This window comes from Equus caballus, chromosome 9 (genome assembly GCF_041296265.1).
Source record: "Equus caballus isolate H_3958 breed thoroughbred chromosome 9, TB-T2T, whole genome shotgun sequence".
NCBI classification, from domain to species: Eukaryota; Metazoa; Chordata; class Mammalia; order Perissodactyla; family Equidae; genus Equus; species Equus caballus.
Window position 1 is genome coordinate 82,511,518 of NC_091692.1, and position 27,579 is coordinate 82,539,096.

The 27,579-nt window shown below is 37.8% G+C and overlaps 1 protein-coding gene across 4 annotated transcripts in view; it reads left to right on the top strand.

Moving 5' to 3' along the window:
* Nucleotides 1–27,579, top strand: part of NSMCE2 (NSE2 (MMS21) homolog, SMC5-SMC6 complex SUMO ligase) — a 226,572-nt gene that overhangs the window by 74,908 nt on the left and 124,085 nt on the right. For all 4 annotated transcript variants that reach the window (XM_001497639.6, XM_005613276.4, XM_070222486.1 and 1 more), the window contains one exon: nucleotides 3,174–3,327. In XM_001497639.6, coding sequence (XP_001497689.3) covers nucleotides 3,174–3,327 — 154 coding nt within the window. The remainder of the gene's footprint in view (nucleotides 1–3,173; nucleotides 3,328–27,579) is intronic.

Sequence of the window (27,579 nt, forward strand, 5' to 3'; positions counted from 1 at the left end):
GTGTAACTATCTTTGGAGATAGGGTTTTTAAAGTGGTTATTAAGTTAAAATGAAGTAATTGGGATGAGCCCTAATTTATGACGACTCGTATCCTTATAAGAGGAAGTTTGGACATAGACACATACAAAAGGAAGACCATGTGAAGACATAGGGAGGAGATGGCCGCCTACAAGCCAAAGAGAGAGGCCTGAGAAGAAATCAACCCTGCTATCACCTTGGTCTCAGTTCTAGCCTCTGGAGCTGTGAGAAAATAAGTTTCTGTTGTTTAAGCCACCTAATGTGTGATACTTTGGTGACAGCCCTAGCAAACTAATACAGCCAGTGTCTTTTAATTCACTGAGGCTTTCAGTCCTGTGTCCAGGGACTTTATCCTTAGGAAAGGGGTGGACTAAGGATCTAACAGATCTCTCTTCCCATCTTAAATTTCTTTGAGGTGTTTTAAACTTGTCCTAGGAAAAGAGGGCCATCCTTACCTTTTTCAGACTAGATAACACTTAGCATTGGCTACTCAAAGAATGGCTCTTTTTCCTTCCCCTTTTGGGATTATGTATCTATTTCTCTTGGAGATACAAACAAAGCAAGAAACCATTAAAAATGTAGTTAATCCCAGTTTATTGCATCGATTTAAACAGACAATGAATTTAATATTTTCCAGGCTCTCGTTTTGATAGCTAGAGTACAATAAGTTCTCCTTGCACTGGTTAGCTGTGCCAACTGCAGCATCAAATTTCCAGGGAAGATTTTTGCTGCAGTGACTTTATGTGTTTTACAGCAGTTCTCTTGAGATTCTGGCTGTGGGAGGAAAAAGTAACTTTGGATCACTAAATTTAGTTTATTCAGGTTTTACTAGCCACAGTTCAGGTTGCCATGTTGTCAACCTCAAAATGCCTACCCAGCCCCCCGCCCTCTCTCCAGCTCCTCCCAGTGGACGTACTGGAGCTAGGGAAATTAATTATGTTGAGTGGGCATCTACTCTGAACTTTGTGTGCTATGATCTTGAACTTGTTTTATCTTGTTCTATCCAGTATGGCGGTAGAGGGTATCTAGTCACCGTGGGTAATAGCTCTTATTCGTGAGACATAAAGCATTATTAAATTTCCTTTCTACCTTCTCTTTTCCAAACTGAGCTTTATTGGTTCTTTAGCCTTGTTGGACTTATTTTAAATTTTAATTACATGTAAGACTTGTCATTAAAGCCTCTCCGTGTTTTTCACAACTCTCTTTGATGGTGGATCCCGCACTGGTTGTGTATCATCAATACAACGAGAAGACAGTCAGTTCTTACGCTCTGTACTATAAATATATATTTAGGCATTTTAGTTTCATGCTTAATTTTCACTTTTGATTTAGCCGATAAAAACTTACAGCAAAAGAAGATTATATATAATTCTTTTCTCCATGACAAAGAGTATTCAAAGCAGATAAATTACAGATAACCTTTCGCCTTCATGTGCATTGATATTTAGATTCAGGGAGATCAGAAATAAATCCCACTAACTAGAACCAAAACCAAGAATTTTCTTTATTTATCTTGTAGTCTTAGCATTTCCTCTAACTAACAGGATGATAGTAGATAAGTCATTTAACTTCTTTCTATATCATTGTATTTATTTATGAAACCAAGGAAGGTAGAGGTCAAGATTTGATGATCTCTAAGTTGTCTTCCCACTCAGAAAATGTTCTGTGTTCACTACTCCTACGAATAAGAGTAGGTAAATGATGGGTTTTAGTGGGTGAGTGTGTTTGAAACTAATAAGATTAATTGATTTGAAACACGTATATTGAGTACTGCCTACTATGTGCTGGGTGCTGGCCACACAGCGATAAATCAAACATCTTTCAACAAGTTTACATTTTATTAGAGGAAAGAGACATATAAAAATAAGTGCAGTTGAATATTACTGGGGCTGTGGTGGAAATCTAAGGTGTATTGGGGCACAAGGGAGAGGTTGGTGAATTTTGTTTGGTGGCAGGAACGTCAGGAAAAGACCGTTGATTCAAGGGGCCAATTATGAAGCAGAAGAGCAACTGCAGTGAAGTGGAGGCACCAGAGCTTGACGGTGGTGGCTAAGGAAGTATAAACAGTGGAGACAGCTTATGTTTTTCGGAGGAGCTGGCCTATAAAGAGAAAATAACTGAGGGGAGAGGGCAAGGATCATAAGAAGTTGTTTGTATTAAAATATGGGAGTAAAGAGCAATTTAAAGGTTTTGGGAGGAAAGAGCGTGAAGAAAGGGAAGGTTTATTCTGAAGGAGATCAAGATGGAATTAAGAAAAACTTAAAAATAAGGTTGAGGGGCTGGCCCTGTGGCCTAGTGGTTAAGTTTGGCAATCTCTTCTTCAGCAGCCTGGGTTCAGATCCCGGGTGCAGACTACACCACTCGTTGGCGGCCATGCTATAGCAGCGACCTACATACAAAATAGAGGACTATTGGCACAGATGTTACCTCAGGGCGAATCTTCCTCAGAAAAAAATAAATAAATAAGGTTGAGGATGGGTTGAGAGGGACAAATAGTAGGTAGATATGTGAGAAAGCAAACAGGAAAGTGTTAATTGTGGCACCTAGGAGGTAGACGAATGGTAAAATACAATTCTTTCAACTTTTTTGCATATTTGAAAATTTTATAATAAAATATTGGGAGGGGAAAAAAAGGATATAGATTTAGAGTTGCCTTATTCCTTATTGTGGCAGCAGATGGTGAAAGTTCAAGGTTGAAGTCTCAACTTTGGTGACGTAGGAGCCAACCTCACCTGCTGGGGCAGAGGGCCAGAGAAGAGGAGTGTTAAGAGAATGAAGGATGGAATAACCAAACGGGGAGTAGGAGAGGCCACTGAGCAGGCCTGGGAAAAGGAAGACGCCATGATGCTCAGGTTCCGGGCAAGTTGGAGGACACAGTTGCACTGATGTAAGATTTTCTCCCAAGTTGTTGTCAAAAAGACAGCAAGTTAGCAGGGTATTGAAGGGATGGTTTAAGAAAGCGAAGAGTAAACGGGATGGCTGATTCCTTCCACTGTTGACCAGCAGTCCTAACCTCTCTGGTTCTCTGTTGGTGGGGGGAGTCTGTTTTCTACCTCATTATAGTATTTTTGTTTGGATGAAATGAGATAAAAATAACGTTTCGAAACTGTGTTATTGTTAACGTTTAACTAAGATAATGTTATTGTCTTCCTCAGGTAAAAGAAGAACGTCCAGAAAAAATACCAGATCTAAAATTGTTAGTGCAGAAGAAATTTTTGGCTCTACAGGATAAGAATTCTGATGCAGACTTTCAAAATAATGAAAAATTTGTACAATTTAAACAACAGCTGAGAGAACTGAAGAAGCAATGTAAGTCAGCATGCTTTGCTTTCGTCTGGCTTTTTGAAATTACGGAACTGACTTGATGAACGGTCCCAGGAAACTGATTTTATAAAGTTTGCTTATCTGCTTGGCTTGATCCTCTTTCTAAACTGCTTCTTATTCTTGTTGCAATTCTGTATTTTGTCTAACTTTTGGTTCAAATCAGCCTGTCCATTTCTGAAAGCCAACAGTTTCCACAAAGTGCTAAGAAAATTCCCCAGCAGCTGGAGACAGTTACAGGGTATCTTCCCACCGTTGGCGGGGGGTGGGGGTGGGGAGGTTGGGAAAATAAAACTGAAAATTATTTTATTAAAATAACAGTGGTGGTTTTCAAATTTTAAACTGCTGTGCCAAGCTTTAAAATAACTATACTTTGATTCTAGTTTTGCTGCTTTGGGGTAGTGGTATGAGTGTTTTCTCAGACTATTTTTTTCTTCTCAAATAGAGACCAAATCCTCTTGATCGCTTCTGTCTTTGTGCTAGTATAAATTCCATGTGATTTTTAAATTTGTGGCCTTCCTCATAAACTTTATTATACTCAGGATTTTTAATGAACATAATTTTGGTTTAAAAAAGAGTGGGAAAAATTATTTATTACACAAAAAAATTTTTGTAGACAGTGTTTGACAGAAGTATATCTTTTCTACACAGTGAATACATATGTCCTTTCTTTTCCTCTTATTCCATGTAATCCACGTAATAATTACATATAATTTGTTTTTACATTAGCATCACTTGTTCTTTCTTTTAGGCTTGAGGCTCTTTTAGTCCTTAAAGAATTGAATAGTGAAGCAAACAACTTTTTTTTTTAACTTTAGTTTCGTATCACCTTCATTTGTATACACATGGAACAGGAATGTCATATGATATGAGATATAAATTTACTTCATGTCCCTATTTGTACTTAATGTAGGGATTCATATTTTGAAATAGGCTTTCTTTTAAATATAAGCACTTTCTTTAAATTGATGCTGAGATCTCAAAAAATGACTGAGGAAGCTGCTTTACTTTTGTCTATCTTACAAATAACTTAGGTTTCACAATTTGGAATGTTTTGCAATCATGATGGGACTCTTGCTTTTACTTGGATTTAAACAGTAAGCATTTTTCCCACATTTTAAGTCTATTCTTTATTCTTCATTGAACATCACAGCTACCAAAATCTTTCTAATATAATTTGCAGTGTTCTCCCAGATGGGTAATAATTCGCAAAACAAGTAATAATTTGGTGGTGACTTTTTAATCTTAAAGATGCCAGTAAATTTCAATTTGGTTGTTGGTCAAAATAGCCAAGTAGGGGCCAAGCCTGGTGGCGCCGTGGTTAAGTTTGCACGTTCCACTTTGGTGGCTCGGGGTTTGCCGGTTTGGTTCCCAGTGTGGACCTATGTACCACTTGACAGGCCATGCTGTGGCAGGTGTCCCACATATAAAGTAGAGGAAGATGGGCGTGGATTTTAAGCTCAGGGCCAGTCTTCCTCAGCAAAAAAGAGGATTGGCGGCAGATGTTAGTTCAGGGCTAATCTTCCTCAAAAAGAAAAAAGAAGAAAGAAAAAGAAAAAAATAGCCAAATGTATTTTACTACTTGAAGTCATTAATGACAAATTATAGCAGATTTAGCATCTGATCATAATTCCTGATTTTTTAACGTATTTTATAATACAGATTGAAGGAAAAGTATCCAAAAATACAAATTTCTTCCTCCTTCATTATTGTTTACAAAGTTACTATTTCATAAGAGAAAACTGTAAAGATTTTTAGAAACATATACTCATGGGGAAACAGTTTCTAAATAAGAATATACAATTCAGCAAAATGATAAACGTTGGAATCATGGTTGTTGTTTCTTTAATTCTAAAATGAGGGAGAAAAAAATTTCTCCAGGGCAGCAGTACACATTATTTGGATAGACAGTTAAACCTGATGACAAAGTAAATTTATATTGAAAGAAATGCTTCCTTATATGTTTTCTCTGTATGTGGTAACACTGAAATTAAGACAGCTTTCCCTTTGTTTCTCCTAAAAAATATTCTTTTAAAAAGTTTTTAAATCTCAAATGACAGAACAAGAAAAATATTAATACTCTCTTAAAATGCTCTGTAAGATGTGTATACCTTACTTGCAGAATGTGATTTTTAATGCATTGTTATGAGCACTGTCAATTAAACTTTATTTCTTTAGATTTAATGCTGCTGTGAGGATGCTGATTAGTATTGTGCTGTCACAATTTTATGGAGCCAAGTTAAAGGAACTATGATTTTTAAAGGAGCCAGTGAATCTTTTTGTTTTGAGATATGTTCTGAAGGCAAGAAATTGCAATAATAATTTTTTTTTAAAGATTGGAAAATACAAGCCAGGGAGAGAGACTTGTTTCAAGCTACCTTTTTTGGCAAAGTAAAAGCTTAACTGTTTTTATGGTCTGCACATATCTGAAGGGTTCTTTCATGAAAATAACCACCACATTCTTACCTACTTATTATACAAGAACATAAATTGCATGGGATTAAATTTTACCAAATTAGGATCTAATCAAAGAAATACCAGGAAGCTCTTAGGTGGGGAAAAGTCAAGAGGGAGACTGAAATCAGGTGGTCTGTGGGGGGTCAACCTGAGGTTGTGCCCGCCGTGCTGCCCAGGCGGGAGTCAGTTAGCCCGGCTGTAGCTCAGCAGCCTGTCCCACACTGTCTGGTCTCGGGCTCCCTTACATTCTTAATGTACCGAGCCCCTAGAGAGCTTTCGTTTACAGGGGTTATAGCTATGGACGTTTAGCATATTAAAAATCAAAACTGAGGAATTTAAAAAATATTAATCCATTTTAAAAATCAATAATAAACCCATTACATTTATCATAAAGAGGATTACAGAATATAACTGTATATTTCCCAAACATAAAGAAAAATTAGTAAGAAAAGTGGCGTTGTTTTACATTTTTACAAATCTCCTATTTCTGGCTCAGTAGAAGGCAGCTGGATCTTCATACTTGCTTCTGCATTCATTCTGTTGTGGTACATTGTTTTCGGTTGAAGCAGGCAAAGAAAATCTGGCCTCACACATAGGTAGTTGGACTTACTGAAAGGATCCTGCAGACCACCCGAAGTTCTCACTGAGAACCCCAGATCTAAGCGAGAGGTCAGTAAACTATGGCCCTTGGGCCAAATCCAGCCTGCCTCCTGCAAGTTAAGAATGGTTTTTCACATGCTTTAATTTACATTTTTTGTTTGCTGGGGACAAAACAAGAGAAGAAGAATGTTTTGTGAAATGAAAGTTACATAAAATTCAGATTTCGTTGTCCATAAATAAAGTTTTATTGGAATATAGACACTCTCATTCATTTACCTACTGTCTGTGGGTGTATACCCTATAATGGCAGAGTTGAGTAGTTGCATGAGAGACCATCTGGCCCACAAAGCTTGTAGTATTTACTGTCTGGCTCTTTACAGAAAAAGTTTACTGACCCCTGATCTAAACCGTAATTAGAAACAAGGGCAAGTTTTTTGTCTTTTGTTTTTTAACTTTAGATTTTTCCATGAACACCCATACTTTTGTCTCGGGTACGTTCAGAACACTTTGCCTACCGTATATGAATCCTTGCAGTTCGTGCTCTGAGATAAATAAAAGACAGAGTCTCAGTACTTAGAAAAGACAATATATACAAACATGAAATAGTGTGTGAACCATTAATAACAAATAGCAAATCAAAGGCAGAGAAAAATGTCAGAAATGTTATACGTTGTGGGACCTAAATGAAGAGAATCAAAATAGGAATGCAGATTTTATCTGTGTGGCTAGTATGGGCAGTCGATTGATAGGAGCTGCCTGGGGCTGGATTCAGGCCCAGCAGGAAAGACTGTGCTGCAGGATTATGGTGAGAAAGAATAGGGGCAGGACAGATATCTGGTATTTACATCCCTAGGAGACAGACATAACAGCCACACAATATTCATTTAAAGATAGGATCACTCTAAAAGTGACATACTCTAGTTGCACACAATAATTTTTTTTGGTAGTTATTTTTGCCTCATGGATATTACCAGATATTAGATCCAACTTCTTTGGACAAAACATTTTATCCCCAGGTACCTAGTGTCCTTCCTGTATATTAAAGATACTGTGTCTGCCCCAGCTTGCCAGGATTATTACCAAGATTAAATGAGATAGTGGATCTTTGCAAACTCTGAAAGCTTACGTTAGATTTAAGTTATTTTTGAGAAAGAGCTAGTACAGCATAGTGGAAAGAAAGCCAGAAGACCTGGGTTTGAGTCGCTTACTTTGTAGCCTGTCTCCCTGCTGACCCTACTGAGCTCCCTCCTGTGCCCCATTTTTCTTAGTTCAGACTCTTGGAGTCGTACAAACCAAGATTGGTTGAAGAGAATTTTTACACTTGGTGGTGGTGGTGATAACTGAATTAGGGAACAATTTCACAGAAAAGAATTCTGTTTCCCTAAATGGTAATCATCATCTTCTTACTAATTCAAGTTGTAAAACCAACAATATGGTTTGGTTTAAGGCAGACATAACCAGACTTTCTTGGATGAAATTATTTTAATTTATCTAAACAATATGTTCAGGTAATTTTCCTTCTTCCTCACCTCTTTTACATAAACTGTCTCCACTATTACAACTCATGGTCTCCTGCAGTTTTAATATCAAGAGAACTTAATTAGAGTGTGCAGATACCTCTGTATAGATATTTTCTCAAGCCATCGAGCAATCTTTCTTTCATCCTTTATTCATTTGTTTATTATAAAATTAGTAGGCATCAGAAGTTTTAGTGTAGGTCAGCAAGGCGGAAGTTGAGGGCATTAGGCAATGATTGATACTACTTAGAAATTTTCAAAATATAAGGGCTTCACTGTGACCAAAAGTGGAATTGACTATGAATCTGAGATCTTTAATATTAAAATAATCTAATATGAAATGTAATTTTGTTGGTACATTTAAATGCTCAGATTAAGGGAGAGCATGTCTTTTTTTTTAATGAAAATTTGCTAATCCAAAGATGTTTACAAATTTAACAGTATATTGAGGTCATATATGAGATATGCAGAACATAAAATATGGAGATATTTGAATCCAATTTCAGTGACAATGACTTTTGTATTATATATACAGACATAGAATTTACACTGTAATTAGAAGAACGTACACTGTAATCTTGTAATTATATGGAGTCACAGATTAACTGTGTAACTTCATTTAAGCATGCTCAATCTAGATCTCAAAAATGATAAAACGGGGAGTGGTGTTCTGCTCCACGAAAGGATTCACTCAAGGATGCTGTTAAATAGGGATTTCCTCAGGAACATTAGAATGCCTTCACTTTACTGTTCCTAGTGGCTTGCCCTCAAAACCGCAGTGTAGCTCCATGAGGGGAAGGCCTCTTATGTTTTCCTTACTGCTGTAGTCCTTGAACTGCAGCGTGAGGCCCAGGCACATAGTACTATAGTACAGGTCCTCGATCGTCATGAAACTCTGCAGGATAACCGTCATGTACTTAAGAGCTTATGTCCTATTGAAAGGAGACACCCACCACCTGTGCCAGTGTGTTATGAGTGAGTGTGGACCCACTGTTGCCTGATCTTCAGGTTCTTTTGGAAAACCCAGATATCTTGCTGATTATTTTTTAGTTACTAGATTTTTAAAACACAATGCAAACAAAGCTATCAGTTTGTGAACTTTGATTTTACCCTCTCATAATATCATTTTTCAGTGCCTTGTTAGGCACTTAACAAGGGATATCAGCATTAATGTGCCCAGTTAACAGTAGGTTGTGATTTCTTCAGGAGAGGAATGGTTTTGTTTTCAAGATACTCCAAACTCAGGCCAGAATGTGCATTTCGCATCATTTGAGAATGTATGGTGGAAACCTAGTGGGTTCTATTGAAAAGCAGATGGAGATTTTGTGGTGAGGGGCCAGGTATGGGAGCCCCTAACCCACATGCAGGTTAACAGTGGGATTATAGAGAAGATAACACCTTTGGAGATTGGGAAGGCATGTGTGAGTTTTGAAACCTGGAAGAAAACGAATGAGGAAGAAACAAAGGTGATGCTAGGAGGGAAAATGTTTGACCGTGCTTAGAAATACACTGAGTACATTCAAACTGGGTGAAGGGTTGACCAACCTGACTTAATCCTGATACTCTTCAGCCTGTAAATCTTTGTCATAGTGATAACTGTCTATCCCAACAATGTGTGTTGCTGACCTGTGATTAACCAAAGCCCAAGACCCTTGAAGGCAGAATAATTTCTTATTCATCTCTATATTCCTTTTGTTCCTCACATAATCAGAGTTCAGTTAATGTTGATAAAACAGATTAGTCAACTAGAAAAAGAATATCAGAATCTAGTGAAGGGGATCTGATGATAAAACTTCTTTTCCCTTCAGCAATATATCATCAGTAAAGAAGAGAGTGAGAAAAAGAAGAAAATTAGCATTTACAAGGTTAACAATTCATAGTGGCTTTGAAAATCCTTTAAATTGCTCAAAAAAGTCAGTATATGTGATTTTGTGTATATAACCCTTTATAGTGATATATTAGTGCAAATGTGTGGTGTGTATGGTAAAATACACTTTTTAATACCATAGTAGCATTGTATTCAGGAATTAAGTGAGGATAGCTCACTTTGTGTGACTGCTTAGAACATTTAAGCAAATTTATAAAAATTTAGGTTTGCTGGCTCTTCTACAGACAGTTTTAGCATCTCTGTGGCCCTCAGTTGATCTTCATTTTTTTCCTTGATAGTGTTGATGAAGCCATCACTGTTCACTTGATGGATGACCTATAATTGTTGGAAAATGCTAAAATCATAAGTTTCATAACAGAGATTGACTTTTTCAGGCTGAATTACATCCTTGGCCTGAGGACTTATGTTCTCATTGAGTGAAATTTTTCTCCTATGCAAATTTTTTATTCTTTATGTTTTTGCCCCTCTCCTTCTTTCTCTTCTCTGAGTCAGTTAGCTGTCTGATTCTTTTCTGTGTCCCTTTCCTCCCTTCTTTCTTTGTGTTTCCCACCCCATACAGTGTCTTTCCCATAGGTCGTTACTTACATCAGGGAAGCTAAATGGTACCATTCCGTCTTAACGATGAAGTAGCTTCAGAGAGCTTAGGTGATATGCCCAAGGTTGCAAAGCTGGTAAACAGTGGAACCAGAAGAGAGGAGATGCCAGGGGTAGAGAAAGAGCATTAGGAGGGGTGTAACTATCCTCCCTCTTTTGTTTCACACAGTTGTTACTTTCCAGGAATTTGTACATTATAAAGCAGATTTGGGGTACCAAATAAATAATTAAATGAGTGAAGAAAAAAAGATTAATTCAAATTACATTGATTCTATCATGGTAAAATTTTAGTCAAAGCATTAAGCTATCAAGGAACTCTTTGGTAGTGAAAAAGTAGCTTTTCTAATGCCCTTTATAATGACCAATAAAATGCCCATGTGTTCTGCCTTTAACTTAGGTTTGCCCTAGTCCTTTTGGGAAATAGTAATAATAAAATAGCCAGGCTTTGGATAATCCCTAGTACATATGGTACTTAATGAACACCTGCAGGCATTGTTTGTCTGCGTGCCTACCTGTGCACGGGGTATGGTACTTGCATACTCTATATACATTATTTGTTTTTCACAACTCTTCAAGATAACTATGCTTATTTTATAGGTGAGAAAATATGCAAAGAGAGGTAATATAATGTCCCTAAGATCACAAGTGCTGAAATTCAAAGCCAGGTTTGGGTGACACCAAAGCTCATGTTCTTTCCCCTATATATGTATCTTTCAACTTTTGAAAACGCTGCGCCGTGTAGTTTTCTTCTCTCTCAGTTCATACATTTTATTCATTTGTTGAGAAATTGATTTGTCATGGCACTCGTAAGTAGTGAACAATTTGATCTGCATTGATTTACTCTGATGACACTGGCAGAATCTGCTTTCCCTAGCTGAGAGAGAAATCTCTTGCTTGAGCCCTTCCACTTAGAGATCAGGGAGTAGGAATCATATCACACGTTATATAGTAGTTTATGTGTGCTTCATTTTGCCTTCAAAGTAGCCCCTAGAGAAATGTGTAGTTGTAGTCGTTTTATAGATAAAAAAAAGTGAGACTCATAAAAGGTAAGTAGTTTGCCCAGGGTCACAAAGTAAGTTACAGAGTGAGACTGCAAGCTGGGTCCTCCTTTTCCAGAGCCCTTGGTTTTGGCAATGCGTTCAGTAAATAGTGCCTAAAAAGGCCTTTTCCAATGTGAATCGCTGTTGTGTGCTGGTCAAGAGGAGTAGGATATTTATTGCACTACAAGTTTAGAACAAATTCCATGAAATTTATTTCAAGCATCACAACAATAATCCCATGCACATACATCATCTCTCTTAATCTTCGTGACATCCACGTGCGGGAGAGGAATGCATGAAAAATGCAGGTTCTCTTTTTAGCAGACTGAATCTTGGAGGTGACATATTTACTCAATGTCTCACAGTCAGGAGGTCACAAGGATAACAGATACGTTCCCGAGGAAAGGGGAAGCTTTAGAATGATAGATGGCTATAATTAAAGTTATTAGGAAAGAAAGGTTCAGTTATCAAGGGAGAAATGAGTCAGCAGCAGGTTTAAACAAACTGTGAGCTATGGGTGTTTCTTGGTGGCTTATTTTGAGAAAGTGTGATGACATCTGTGCTCAGAAAGCAGCCTGAACCTAGAATAGGCAGACTAAATCCTAAGTGTCCTGGGGACGAGGTACATCATACTTAAGAAAATAATTATCTTTTCAGGTTATTATTTCCCAAGGTTGGAATGATTTAAGTTTTATAATTGTTACATGTGTATAAATGGGTTCCCCTTTCTAGTCAACACCTCCCCCCATTTCCAGCCCCTGGCAACCACTGTTTTGGTTTTTCTCCATATAGTTTTAACTTTTTCAGAATTGTTGTATACCTGGAATCTTGCAATGTGTAGCCTTTTAAGTGCTTCTTTCACTAAGCAGAATGCATTTGAGATTCATCTATAGCATTGCTAATATGGAATTCCATCGAATGGATGGACCATAGTTTATTGATTCAGTCATCAGTTGAAGGACATTTCAGTTTCCAGCTTGGGGCCATTATGAATAAAGTTGTTATTAACATTCATGTACAGGTTTTTATGTGAATGTAAGTTTTTATTTCTCTTGGATAAATATCCAGGCATGGGATTGCTGGCTTATATGGTAAGTGTATGTTTAATTCATAAGAAACTGACAGACTGTTTTCCAATATGGAGTACCCTTCCTCACTCCCATCAGCAGTGTCTGAGTTGTAGTTGCTGTGCACTCTCACCAGCACTTGGCTTATTTTGGTTTTGTTTTTAATTTTAGTCATTCTAGTAAGTATGTAATGGTATCTCATTGTGGATTTAATTTATGTTTTTCTAACGACCAATGATGTTGAGCATGACATTTCTTTTTTATATTTAAATTTTTCGCATAATGTTCATATTTTTCTATTCATGTATCTCCTATGTTTATTCTTTAATTCATTCAAAACATTTTAGATGGTCTGCAGCAGTGGTTCTCAACGTGTCGTTCCCACACCAGCAGCATCAGCATCACCTGGAAACTTATTAAAAATGCACATTTTCAGGTGCTACCCCAGACCTACTGAATCTGAAACTCTGGGGGGGTGGGGCTGAATTTTAACAAGTCCTCCAGGTGATTCTCCTGTATGCCAGAATTTGAAAACTATGGTTTACACTTGTGGTGCTCACCCATCACTGGATATCAGTATCAGTTGTGAACCTTTAAAATAAAATCAGAGCTCAATCCCACCCCTAGAGATTCAGTTTTAGTTGGTGTCTGGTGGGGCTCTAGGCATTTTTTTTTTAAGTTCCTCAAGTCGTACTAATGTACAATCAGGGCTGAAAATAACTAATCTACTAAAAATTGTTTAGCCAAGCACTCTAGAGGATGCAAATCTGACTTCTAATTCCCATCTCATGCAGTTTGTTATCTGAAAGGGAAGATCCATACATACACAGCTTAGTTATAGGCACGTGTAAGTTACCTGGTAATTACCTAATGAATTGTACTTGGCGTCCTGGGTTTGCATATTCTTTTTCCTTCCATAGCTAAGAGCCTCATTTTTATATTCCATGTTACACTTCTCATTCATTCATTCAAGAAGAGTTTATTGAGTGTGCTGGGAGTAGAGCAGTGAACAAAAGAGGCAAGTCCCTGTGCTCAGGGAGCTTATGGTCTGATCTTTGGCACCTAATTGTCATCTACTCATTTTACCTTATTTACGTGGAAATATGGTACATTTCTTAATTGCTCTAAAACAAAGATATCTATTCATATGCATAATTGATAACCTTAATAGTGAGCACATTTGTGTGTTTGTTTACTCAAGTATTTTCCTTCAGTTATTTGCCTTGTATTTGTTAAAATTTATATTAGTCGTGAAATCCTATTTTCTTGATAAATTTTCAAACTTATTTATTCAATCACCTGGATATGTTGATAAAAGTGTTAAGGATAGAGACTTTCCAAGCCATAGAAAGATCCTGGGATTTGGAATCAAAGTATAAGTTCAGATTCTGGCTCAACCAAGTAATAGTTTATGTTTTTTCATCAAATCAGTGAAATTTTACTTTTCTGTAAAGTATGGGTAATATAATAATAATAATGCTTTCTAGCCCATGGAGTTGTATAAGAATTAAATCAGATATTTAAAAGTGAAAGTGTTTTATAAACTATAGTATACTCCCCAAATATTAGTTACCTGATCTTTTATTTAGTTGGCTTAAAGGCATTTACTTTAATAATTTTTATTTCAAATGATATACATTTTGTGAGTTATTAGCAGTTGGAATAAATTCTCAAGTGCAAGAAAACCAGCTCAGAGTGTTTTAGTCATCTTGTTAAAGCATTAAGAGATTTTAATGAAGGATAAAATATTGTTAGACTGTCAAGTAGTTAAGGAATGTTCTGTGATTGACAAGGGTGTGAACCAAAAATGTTGATAAGGTAGCTAATCATTTTTCAGTGCAATATTAGTTTTGGCAGCCTTTTCTTGATAGGTAAGCAGAGAGTAAAGTGTCAGAAACAGCGTTATTCACATAATGACCCATCCTGTGTCTGCTGTGACACATTCATTATGAGTAGATATAATGGAGCTGCAGCTACCACCATGTGCCGTGTGGGCCTTTGATATGTTAGGGATTCTCTTACAGATATACGTTAAATTTAATTGCAGAGTCAGCTCTGCTGTTTGAACCTGGCTTTTAGCTTTTTTTTTTTTTAATCACCTGATGCCTTGTTTCAAATTATATTCTTTTAGAGAACAGTCACCTCCTATATTCAGAGAACTGTGCTAGACACAAGGAACATAGACAAGTAATTGAATGTCTTGGGAGTGAGAGAAAAAGGAAACTGGTCACCTGAGATTGCAGGGTCTTCGAAGTTGACGTGCGAAATTTGAGGAAGAAATGAGAGAGTGGAGTGGAGGTTGATAAAAGGTGTTGAGCAGAGTTTTCCAAAATAAATATAGTCAGTTTATTTTAAAAAGTAAAATAGTGAAGTTTTCGGGGTCGGATAAATTAATCAATTTTCTTTACTATGGGGTCCTTAGTCTTCATTATGCAGTTTGCATTCGGCTGGAATGCGATTTCAGTGAGAGCAGGCACGTGTCTGCCTTGGTTGATGCCGTCCACTGTGCCTAGAACAGCACCCAGCAGGGAGCCAGTGCTTCATGTATTTGTGGGGAATGAATGGAAGACTACAAAAGGGCGCTAAAACTTAGTTCATGGAGACTTTTTCCCCCATGGGCAAGTACTCTGTGGTAGATACTTTGACACATGCTATCCTGGGAATGAGAGGATGGGGTAAGGAATTGTGTCCCTCTGCACCCGTCTCCTGGCAGACCTGGGCAGCACCGGTGCTCTAAGTACAAAGCGTGGCTGCCAGTTGGCTGGAGGTGTTCCCAGACTTTCTGGCAACCTCCCTTGCGCAGTCTGACCGTGGGGTGCTTACTGGTGGATAGTACTTCCTTCCTCTTCCCTTCGAGGGGGACACTGTTCTCTGACTTCATTTCAGTTGCATAAAGCAGGAAACTTACAAGTCAGACTCAAGAACTGTTAATTCCTCCCCACAACCATCAGCCTTAACAACCTCCGTCTCTCCTGTTATGTGGTCCCATTGATTCCCACCCCCAACCCCACCACAGCGTATTAAGCTGACAGTGCTTCTTACACTTGATGGTATTGGAGAGTGAAGAAAATACAGTCTTAACTTATCTAGGTATATTTTCCTTGTGCTTCAGAGCACTGTGGTTTTATTTTACATTTAACAAAAGCAAAAAAGTATTCCTACAAAGAGAGAACGATGGATTTTCGGTCCATTAACAATATGTGTGGTCTAGTCCCTTTCCCAAAAACCTCTACCAATCCCCTCTCGGCTTCTTTCTCCTCCCACTGTTACGACTGCTCTAGTTGCGATTTTATGTCAGCCTCCTACATGCTCCCTGCTCCAGACTTGCCTTCTGCCAGAGCGATTGATCAGTCTAAACTATAGATCTGGTCATGTTGTCCACCATGTGGTCTTTCAGAGGCTCCCCGCCACCCTCCTGGAATAAAGGTCCTTCTGGCACTAGGCTTCTTTTTCACTTTCTCGCTACTCTCCTCTCCAGCCCTTTGATCCAGACAATTGCAGTTCCCAGAAAGTATTGTGTTCTCTTTTACCTCCAGACTTTCCCACTTGCTGATCTGTTGAAGTAGTCTCCTTACTCCCTCTCTCTTCACTTGGTTAAGGCAAGCCCATCCTTCTGCATTAATGCTGATATCACTGACTTCAAGGGGTCTTCTTCAGTGTAGCGTAAGTGCACGTCCATAATGTGGGACCTTTAAAGAAGTTTTAATCTGGAGAGGGATATTTAAAAACAAAGATTAGGAAGATTAGCGTGTGAGATTATTTGGCAAAAAGAGGAATTTGAGGTAAAGTTTATAGTATTTGAAATATGCTAATTATTTTGTTTAAATAGTGTGCAAAATCACAACCAATATTGAAATATCCAATTCATAATCTTATATTTGAACACGTCTTAATACTATCCTTTAAAATAAAATGTTCCGTGTCCACTGCTTTTGGTAATGGTGCGTGCCAGCACCGACATACTGACTGAAATACATTAACTTTCTCATCTTCACTGACTCATTTGACTCGAATAGCAAGTTCCCCCATGACCCCACCTCTAAAAATAGGAAGTATATTATTATGTTTTCAAAATTCCAAGTTTTGAGAAGTGGTGAGCTATTCTTTGTTTTTGCTCTGATGGCTGTTGGCCTGCAGCTGAGTTCTGATAATTGCATGGGCTGGAGATGGAGGTCATAGTTGGAGGAGGAAACAAGGAGGCCCTGAAGGAGCAGAGGGTTGGGAGAAGCATGTTAGAATTACAGGTTATAAATACCAACATTGTAGTTAATAAAACACACCAACTACATCTGAGGATCAAGCTTAAGCTTGATAATACAGTGATAATCAACTGAATATTAAAAGTACAAAATGTATGCCAAGACTCTTTAAAATCTTTTTCTGGTAATTGTACTTTTGGGAATCAGTTCTAATAAAATAATCCAAAATGCAAATACAGAGATATTTCTCAATGATATTCAATAGGAAAATTTGGAAATAATCTAGAGATTTGTAAGAATCATTTATCAAAAAGTGAAATGTTTGGAAAATGCTTTATCATATGATGTTAAATTTTAAAGCAGTATAGATATTGTATATGTATTCTGATCATCATTACTAAGGAAATACTGTAAGCCATGAAGAGAAGTAGAGAAAAGCACAGGACATGAGTTCCAGCAAGTAATGAAGTTAGATCATTAAGTGCATGGGAGATAAGATTGCGAGGGTAAGTTGAGTCTGATTTATGGAGTTATTTGTTGCCTTGAATAGGACAGTTTAGTTAGTAAGTCATGGGGAGCATTAAGTTTTCATTAGGTAAGCCATCTGATTAGATTCGAACTGTAAGAAGATACCTCTGGTTGTGGTATCTAGGAGAAATTGGGATGGGAAGAGATCTTGTTACAGTGGTCCAGTCAAGTACTGATGATATCCCGAATTATGATGGGGGAATAGAAAAAGAGAATTAATGCAAGAGGTATTGTGGAGGTAAAATCTATAGGACTTGTCTACTCATTTAAAATAACAACAACAGTAGACATAGGAGAATAGGGAGTTGAAGATAGCTCTAAGGTTTCTAGTTTGTGTAACTGGGAAAAAGCTGACACCATTAAAAGTAGCAAAAATATCTCATGGAGGAGCTAGTCTTCGGATGGGGAGGCTGACTTACTTTAATGTCAAGTCTATTGCGTTTAAGGTGCTGGGTTTTGGCATAGATTTACAACAAATGGTTGGAAATGAGGAAAGCCTTGGTGTAACACCATGACTAAAGAGAAGGAGACAAAGGCTCTTCATGTGCTTCCAAGTGGTAGTTGGAGCTGTGGGAGTAGATGACCCGTGCAAGGGGAAGAGTTCAAGAGAGTCAGGGAGAGGAAGAAAAGGAAGAGTCAGCAGGGAATGCTCAGGTGGCTGGAAGGAGGACCAAGGGGCGAATGGGCCAAAAACATTAAAAGGAGAAAGAGTTTGACTTCTTAGCATCATTTTCTTATTCTAGTCAAATTTCCTATTACCAAGGATGCATACACTTCTCAATCTGAAACTGAAAGTTATTCATATCTCAAAATTCATAAACTAAATTCCATAATCTGAGACTGGAGGGTAGAGTTAGCCATTGCTTTTGGTTGTCTGTGTTTCTACACCTTGTTGAACATTTTGATTAAAAGTTTGCTTTACTGCTTCTTTCCCCCTCCCAGATATGAGTATTTAAAGCAATGAATGGGTGGTCAACATGTTTTAATCTACACAGAAATCGCAATATATAACGATGTTAAATTTGTTATATAATGTTAAAAACCACTGTTACTACAATAAAAAAAGAATTTTAAAAAATCAAAAAAAATAAAGCAATGAAGCATAGAGGTCACACTTGACTTCCCCTGTCCAATGTTGTAAGCAAGAGACACATTGTGTAGTTTTAAAGAAATTCTCATGGATCATAAGGGGATAGAGATGAGATGTATTCAGTTATTAGATAATAGGTTTTTAAAAACTCATTGAAAAGGCTAGCAGTTACTTTTTACTTAGAAATTATGCTTTAAGCATAATTAGAATATTTTATTTAATCATATTAAAATTTTAAGATTATTTAAAAATAAATATTAAACATGTAGGAATAATTTGCATTGGCTGTAAAGTTCAAAACTGCTGTGGAATAGAAATTAGTGTGGTGACACCATGTAAGTGTTCAGTTTTAAAGTAGATGGTGATGGATTTCTAGCTGTCTCAGTTAACTTTTTGTGGGACAAACCACCCCAAAATTTAGTGACTTAAAATAACTGTTTATTTGGCTTGTGTTTCTGTGGATTGGCCGCTTAGACTGGATTTAGCTGGGTGATTCTTCTGCTGGTCTGGCTAGGCTCACACACATCTGTGGTCAGCTGCCTGATTGGCTTGGGGCTTTTTGGTCTAGGACACCCTCACTTGGGACTGTTTGTCCCAGCTCCGTGTGGTCTCATCCTCCAGCAGACTGTTCAGGTTTGTTCTCAGAGTGGCAGAAGGGAGATAAGCACCTCAAGAGCAGAAGTAGATCTCTTGAGGCCTCGGCTTGAAAATCGCACGGCGTTAACTTTTGCTGTTGTATTGATCAGAGCAATCACAAGGCAGCCCAGATTCAAGGGGTGGGAGAATAGACTAGGCCTCGTGATGGGGGCAGATAGAAAGTATAGTGGCCAGGTTTCAGTCTGCCACATCTACTCGTATGTTTTGTTCATTGTGAATACTCAAATATCAGTTTTTAACTACTGAAACAACACTAGCTGTGTGCATGTGTGCTGCTAACCCTCTCTTCTCAATAAACAGCCTTCAAAAGCAGGGGTATTTGAAGTAATCTCACTTTTTTGAGTCGACTGATCAGGCACATGTTTATTCAGATATCAGAGCAACTGAAGAGATAATTTCACATAAGTAAAACTAAACTACAGCTGATTTACTTATACTGTATTTGTTGAATATCTTTGAGTGGCTGTTTTGCGTCTGACACGGGGCTAGGTATTTAGGAATAAAGAAAAAAGAAATGTGGCATGTTCCCTTCTTTCAAGAAGTTTGTATTCTTATAGGTTGTGCAAAATTTATATCCATTCAATCCAACAAGTATTTACTATTAGTGTGTCAAGGGCTGGGCTTTAATCAAAGATAGTACACAGATGGGTGTGACTTAGTCCTTTTAGTGGAGCAGCCAAACAGATATTTAAAATAACTGTAATTCAAAGCAAAATAACAAGTGCCATGAGAGAAATGTAGACTGAGTACTATTGAATCAGAAAAAGAATAGGAGGAGGCAAATGATCATCTGTCAGGATATGTGATTCATATAATTAACGTCTGAGAAGGGAGAGATCTTTGAAACCAGAGGGTGATGGCTTCATAGAGAAAATGAGTTTTGAACAAGACTTTGAAGAAGAGGTAGAATTTGAATAAGAGAGGAGAGGAGAATCCTACTCAATTTAGGAGTGAGTTGTGTTTTCCTAAGAAGGTAATTATTTAATTAGAGAGAAAGTCTTTTAAAGTGGCAAATATTAAAGAGCATGAGATAATACTGTGGAAAGTCTCTGTAGAAAACATTATGCCAGAAAGATGGTTGGCAAATTTTTTTTCCTTCCAATGGTGCCAAGGCTTAATTTTCTTTCATCAGATATTTGTATGCTTTGGTTAAAAAATTGAGTAGAGCATTTATTTTGCGTTATAAGGGCAGTGCACATTTCACTTTCGTTGAGTAGGTACTCATTTTAGGCACATATTGATTAAAGTAAAGGAAACAAATATTGTGTGTCCCTGCTGACAAGGAACTCCAAAATTAACAAAAGTAAGGAAACCCCCATTGAGTGATGTCAACTGGTACTTTCTACAAATATGTCTGGATCTATTTAAGAGCTAAGCTGGTAGAAAGAATTGGGGAATTTCCTTTCCTAAATTTGACAGGTAAATTTGCTTTTCAAATTTTCTGTTCTAGTTTATCCTGTTTAAACAATATAAACTATTTTGAGAAGGAGAAGGATTGATTAAAATGCATTTTATTTAATGCTAGTTGAATAATACAATATTTAAACGCATGTATACCAGTTGCCAAAGTGCTCACCATAATCATATAATTAATAATAGAATGTAAGAATCATAATTTTCATTTTAGTAGATCAGAAGCAATATTTCACTGTTCAGCATTTACAACACGTGAATCCCATTATCTAGTTTGTCATTGCCTTTCCTATGAAAGCTTGCCTAATATGGTCTAACTCAGATATTACCATGCACTGAATTTCTGTAGAGTTCTTTGAAAGAAACGTTTCTACTACTTCAGTTATTTCCAGTGCTGGGAATTTTGAGAATTTATAATGGCTTTTATTATTTCATTTATTTTAATAGGTAGAATGTATGCTCATTTCAAGGAGAGCATATCACAGGGTTATTAAAACTTGAAAATGAGGAAACATGTGAAAGTATTTTGTCAACTGCAAAGTCCTGTGCAAATAAATGTGGTATTATTTATTCTGAGATTGGCACTTGTCCCTTCAGGGTCACTTGTAGTTGTTCATGGCTCAGTTCTAGAGCCATACTTTTGAAGTTCAAGTAAGTTCAGCCTCTTACTAGCTGTGTAACGATGGATAAGTTTTAAAAACCTCTCTGTGCCTCAGTTTCTCTGTTTATTAAAATTGCATAATAATAGTGTACCTAGTTCGTAGGGTTGTTGTGAAGATTAAATGAATTAATATGTGAAAGTCGCTTAGAAAAGAGTCTTGGCACACAGGAAATGTGATTTAAGTGTTAGCTATTATTTTCATAACCACCATCATTATCACCACATAATATAGAACGGATATATAATTGCTCTTAGGTATTTGCTAGTCAGTGTTTTCCCTATGGAATTCCTCTTCCACTCTCCTAGGTTTGCATCTTCCTCAGGTAGAGAGCTCAGTGAGGACAAGGACTGAGTCTCGTTGGTTTTTGTGTGCTCAGCGTCTGGCATAGTTCCTGGCTCATGGTAGACATTCAGTAAGTGAATGCGTTACATTACATATTCATCCCCATGACCCACTAAGAAAGAGGTACTATCAGAGAAGTGTAGCATTCAGTGTCTGCATAATGTTAGTCTCTTTTCCTGATCCACCTTACTCTTTGCAGACAAAAAATGGCTTCCTTTTGTTCTTTTCTTCTCACGAGTCTGGCCTTCAGGACACCTCCCCAGCCTTACAAGCCATCTCCCCCAGGCTGATTTCACTTGGAGTGCCTTTCTGGGAAACCTTCGTGGCCCACGCCTACTCAAGATAGTCTCTTCCTGTCTATAGCACTACTTATATATCTATTCCCAGCCCCCCTTTAAAGTTTTTATCTTTTTGATTAGGTATTATGTGCACATAGTATAAAATTCACAAAGTACAGAAGACTGTGTGGGGAGAAGTAGAGTCTTTGCCTCCCTGGAGGCAGTTCCAGTTGCCCGTTTCCTATGTATCCCTGTAGAAATATCTCTGTGCGTGCGTGTGTGTGTGTGTGTGTGTGTGTGTGTGTGTGTGCTCATGGGAGCATATTAGACACACTCTGCTACTTTGCTTTTTTTGCATATATATTTTGGATATTCTTCCATGTGGGTACATATAGGGCTTCTTCATTCTTCTTAATGACTGCATAGTAGCTCATGATTTTTAGCCAGTCCTTTGATGATGAGAATAATTGTTCCTTGACTGTTACTGACATTGCTGCAATAAATATTCTTATACATACAAAATTCCACACAAGTAGGTCTATATCTGTAAGGCAAATGCTGGTGAAATTGCTGAGTCAAAGCATATGTGAATTTTTAAATTGTACTATGGAGGACAAATTGCCCTTCAAGAAGATTATATTAATTTAAATTTCCATCAACAGTTTGTAGGAGAGCCTGTTTCCTACATACTGGCCAACTCAGGTGTTATTAAACCTTTTGGTCTTTGCCACTTATATGTCCCAGATAGACTACTCTTAGTCTGTTTCATATTGTTTGTTATTCTTTAGGATATTTCTATCTATCTCCCTTACATTATCAGCTCTTTGCAATTTGGGCTAATCTGATATTTTCCTTAACTTTATATTCCTTAACTTTCAGGAGAGTTCTAGTTTCTGATGTTCTATCTCATTGTCATGTACAAGTTTTGGTGTGAAAAATATAGTCATTCTATTATGCGTCTTTGCATTGTTTCCTCCCTCAGTTACTTGCACTTCGTAGTACTCTGAATATTTATGGATTGTCTATCTAAGTGGGCAGAATCTATCTAGATATGCACTTCTGAAGAAGAGAGGGCTGTTGCTTTCTAAATATTTTATACCAGTTCCTGCCTTTGTGGTAAACATTTTAATTAACATTGTCAGTATCTGTTAGTTATATATATGAATCATTCTCAGTGCTCAGACTCAGCCTGTTTGCCACTGACTGACCTTGTTAGAGAGGCTAATACAAATTCACCAGAAGATCCCAACAAGATTTTATGACTTGTTTCCTAGTAGCCTAGTTAGAGCCTTTCTGGATCTACTCTGCAGAGCTGGGTGAATTTGGGGTGGGGGGGGAGAATCTCATAAAAGATGCTGTTCTTGGGTAATGAAGAAGCTCAAGGACGTGGTTGAGCTAACAGGGTGCCCCCGCAGAGCTGAGGCAACGAGAGCCAGGCAGCTGTGCAGAGCGGCCTAGTTCATAACAGGCTGCTACGTGCCCCTCTCCAGACAGCAAGGTGAGAAAAGCAGAGTGGGCCCTGAAGTTGGTAGCCAGGCTGAAGTTTGAGGGGAGGGAGGATTTCAGGTAAGTGGTTCGATATCAAACCATTGAAAGTCATGGCCGGAGTATGAATTATTTTGACATCTTAGACAGTTTGTAAATTTGGGATGGTTGATCAGGTAAAGAGACAGAGTGGGCTAGAAAGTACTGATCCCCAGAATCTAAATAATTCCTTTATTAAAATAACGTTTGTAACCGTGGGACAGGATAGGTCTGCTGTAGACACTTGTCCAGTTTCTCATGCACTACACAAGCAGCCGGTTGAGGAGTCGTCGGGTGACTGAGTCCCAGCCTGTGCTCTGATCTCCAGGGCATGCACCTATTGTGCCTGGAGCAAAGTGTGCCTTTTTCTAATTCATCTGCTAATTCGAGTACTGAGGGTAGGCAAGCAGAGGCTCTGTTCCGTTTACTTCATGTCCTACACTTAATGTGAAGAACATTCTCTAATCTGTTAAAAAAAAAATCTTAGGATCAGTTTGTAATAATATTTTCTGATCCAAAAATTGCATTTAGCAATAAATGATAACTGGTGATAGTCAATTCCCTTTTATAAAAGGAGAATCAAAAGAACTTAAATATTTGGCTTTGAAAGAGTAGACCCCTTTATGAAAAAGAAATCGTGAACGTTTGTGCTCTTTCCTCTTTTTAAGTGTTTATACTCCACCATACGAATTTCCCTTTGAGGACACTGAAAGCAGAATGAATCAGCTGTGGGAGAATGTCTTTGCAGCCTTCACAGCGTTGTCTACATCCACATGTGCACAGGAAACTAGTCCTCTTACTAACTACGTTCTCTTTTGGCCAAAGTGTTGGCCCTTCTGAAGTGTGATTTGAATGCCCATGTTCTTGATAGCTTCTCTCCAGTATTTTAATAAAACAGACACTTTTATGGAGTGATTTAGCTCAATTTAGTGTCATAAGTAGTAGAATCTACATAAGGCACTCACACTTCCCCTTTCTTTTCTTCTGTCTCTCTCTTTTTTTAATAAAATATTCCCAGTTACACAAAAGTCTGGAGGTCTGTAGGCCACATTAGCCTGAAATGTGAGTTTTGTTTGGCACACACACGGTTGGGATTTGTTGTTTTAAGTGCGTTTAGATAAGAGTTGTGCTTCACAGTTAGTCACTATTCTGATCAGTCCCTCTTGTGTTATATCTGGTACACTTCAACTATCTCCCCCTGTTAGGCATTCAAGTTTGCAATTCTCACATTTTACATTGAGGACACTCTGTGAACATAGAATTAAGGCAGGAAATTAGAAGGTAGGGTAAAATTCTGCCCCTGAGAGCCTTATAGAGAAGCATTTTACATTGAATAAAGAATTCTTTTATTTCTAGTTTTAAGAAATGTTTTTGAATATTACCATTTCATACCGATAGCATTTTCCCAAGCACTCCTCGTATTTAATTACTATTAGGTTGGGTTTGGCCTTACAGCAAGATAAATACAAGGTTGGAAGACAGAATTAGGGAGCTGTGTCAAGGTTTAGAGTACCAGCAGTCAGTAGTAGGGCAGTCATTCTGGGCAGAATATGCACAAACAGAGAGATAAGACAAGTCTTGGGTCAGAGCAAGGTAGACAGGCTGGGTAATCGTAATAGCATCCAGGGCCCATGGGAGCAAGAGAATCCCTAAGTCAGGCCTCTAGGACTAGGGCACGTATGAACTTTCGAGAAATGAGATCAGAATTGACAGGAAAGCAGGCTGGAACCAGGCAAGGAGGCTGAGTGCTGGGGGCTCAGCGTCCAGACAAGGGGATTCAAACCTCCTTTGCTTAGATTTTCCTTTTTAATTAATAAACTTTATTTTTAGAGCAGTTTTAGGTTTACAAAAAAATTGAGCATAATACAGAGATTTCCACTTTGCTCCCCACCCCCCAATTTCCCTATTTTCAACGTCTTGCGTATTAGTGTGGTATATTTGTTACAGTTGATGAACCCAATTTTAATACAGTACTGATAACTAAAGTTTATCGTTTACATTAGAATTCACTCTTTGTATTATACTGTTCTGTGGTTTTTTGTGGTAAAATATATGTAACATGAAATTTACTGTTTCAGCCATTTTTCAGCATGTAGTTCAGTGGCGTTAGTACATTCACATCGTTGTGCAGCCTATCCGCCTCTATCCATCTCTAGCACTTTTTCATTATCCCATACTGAAACTCTGTACCCAAACAATAATTACCCATCCTCATCCCTGCCGCTTAGAACCACTCTTCTATTTTCTGTCTCTATGTATTTGACTAATTTAGGTACCTCGTATAAGTGGAATTATACAATATTTGTCCTTTTGTATCTGGCCTATTTCACTTAGCACAATGTCTTTAAGGTTTATCCATGTTGTAGCATGTATCAGAGTTTCATTCCTTTTTAGGGCTGAATAATATTCTGTTGTATATATAGATCACATTTTGTTTATCTCTTCATGTGTCAGTAGATACTTGCGTTGTTTCCACCTCATGGCTATAATGCTGCTAATGAACGTTGGTATACAAGTATCTGTTTGAGTCCCTGCTTTCAGTTCTTTATACCCAGAGGCAAGATTTCTGCATCAAATGGTCTACAGGTTTTTGACAAATGCGCAAGATCATGTATTCACCCTTACAATATAAAGAATAGTTTCATTGCCTGAAAAATCTCATGCTTCAGCTATGCATTTCTTCCCGCCTTTGCCTCTGCTTAAACGTTAATATGTTCCTTGTGTAGAGATTTAAGTACTGTTTATATTCCTCTAATCTGCAACTTTTCAGGTAAAGATGAGTGGGATCCCTGAACTATTAGTTGAGTTAGTGAAATCAGTAATCAAGGGAGTCAGAAAGCAAGAAATTCTGCTAAATTATTTATAGTCCTTAGGCTTTCAGATTCTGAAAGTTACCTATGCAATAAATATACAGATAACAACTAAGAGCTATAGAACGCGTGGGTTTCAAATAGGGTGTTTTCTGGCTATATAGTTATGTATTCCATCTGTTTGTTCCACAAAGATTTATTAAGTACCTGCTGTATGCCCAGACCTGTGCTGGGTGCCTTCCATGGGAATTGAAGACTCCCTTGAAGCAAGTTAGAGATGATTTTAGGAGTTTCCACCTTTTTCACCATCAGGAACCCCTTTCATAGTTGTTTCCCAGGAGCCATGTGTTTTGAAAGATGTCTGTTACATGATTACACTTGTGCTAGGCTTTTTCAGTTCATTGAAAATAGCTTTTGCATTTCCATTGTAATTTTCAGGGAGTCCTAGTGGTCTAGGGATCTTGATAAAAGAACTGGTCAGTGTTTTTCATTCAGGGCCTGGCTCTTCAATTCTGCTGGTCTCTGTGACTGTCAGTGTACCCAGCCCTGTCATTACAGCTGTGCCAAGGTACTGTGTGTGGCTGTTTTCCAGACTTCCCTGCTCAGATTACCATTTCTCTATCTTCTCCAGTTGCTTGCTGACCTAGCCTTTCCACTACACTTCCTTTGTGCCAGTGACCATTTAATGTAAAAAACGTTGTACTAGGGTAGAACATGAAGAGGAGATAAGGCTCCCATCCTTCAGGAGGCTGTGTTCATTGAAGCAGTGGTCTCCACACCTTTTTGATTGTGCTCCCCCATCCAAAGGAGCATATGTCTCCCGATATTTTGTTTATTCATATTTGTGTATGTTCTGTATAATGTCAGTATATATATTATTAATGAAACTATTTTTTTCTTATTTTTTAGATAAAAGTTGTAATAGAAGTTTTGCATACATTGCCTTCTCTGATTTTGTATACACTCTGAGGTACATGCATCCTACTTTGAAAACCTGTGCTGGAATATCTAGCTTTAGTATTTTTTACTTAGCAAAATACCCAACTCCTGTATGTAACTGTAGCATGGATTCTACAGATAATGCTGAGGATTCTAACAGCTATAAGCAGACAGGTGGGTTTAATTAGGGAAAGTCATAGCATCTATTTCTGATTCACTGTGTTACTCAAGTATAAGAACTCAATGTACATTTGGAATAGAAATAGCATATTGTAAAAAATTGAGATTGTTTTTTTAGGTCAGTCAGGTGCTAGCCACTCATCTCCCACAACCAATATTTTTTGAACGCCTTCCAAGTGTTCACGTTACTACGTTACCAGATTCTGACCGTTCACTGTACCAGGAGTCCATCTGGTAACTGTAGTCCACATTTTCTGCTGCTTTTGCTAGGTACTGTTTAAGCATTTTAGTCCCTTGTGGCTGCGCTATCAGAGAAATGTGAGTGGTTGTGACCTTAATACAGAGCCAGATAAAATCCCTGAACGGCAGTCTACTGAAGGTACCTTAATGGTACAAACTTTTAAATGAATCATTAATAATATACTCTGTACACGTTTACTATTTGGGGTCTGGAG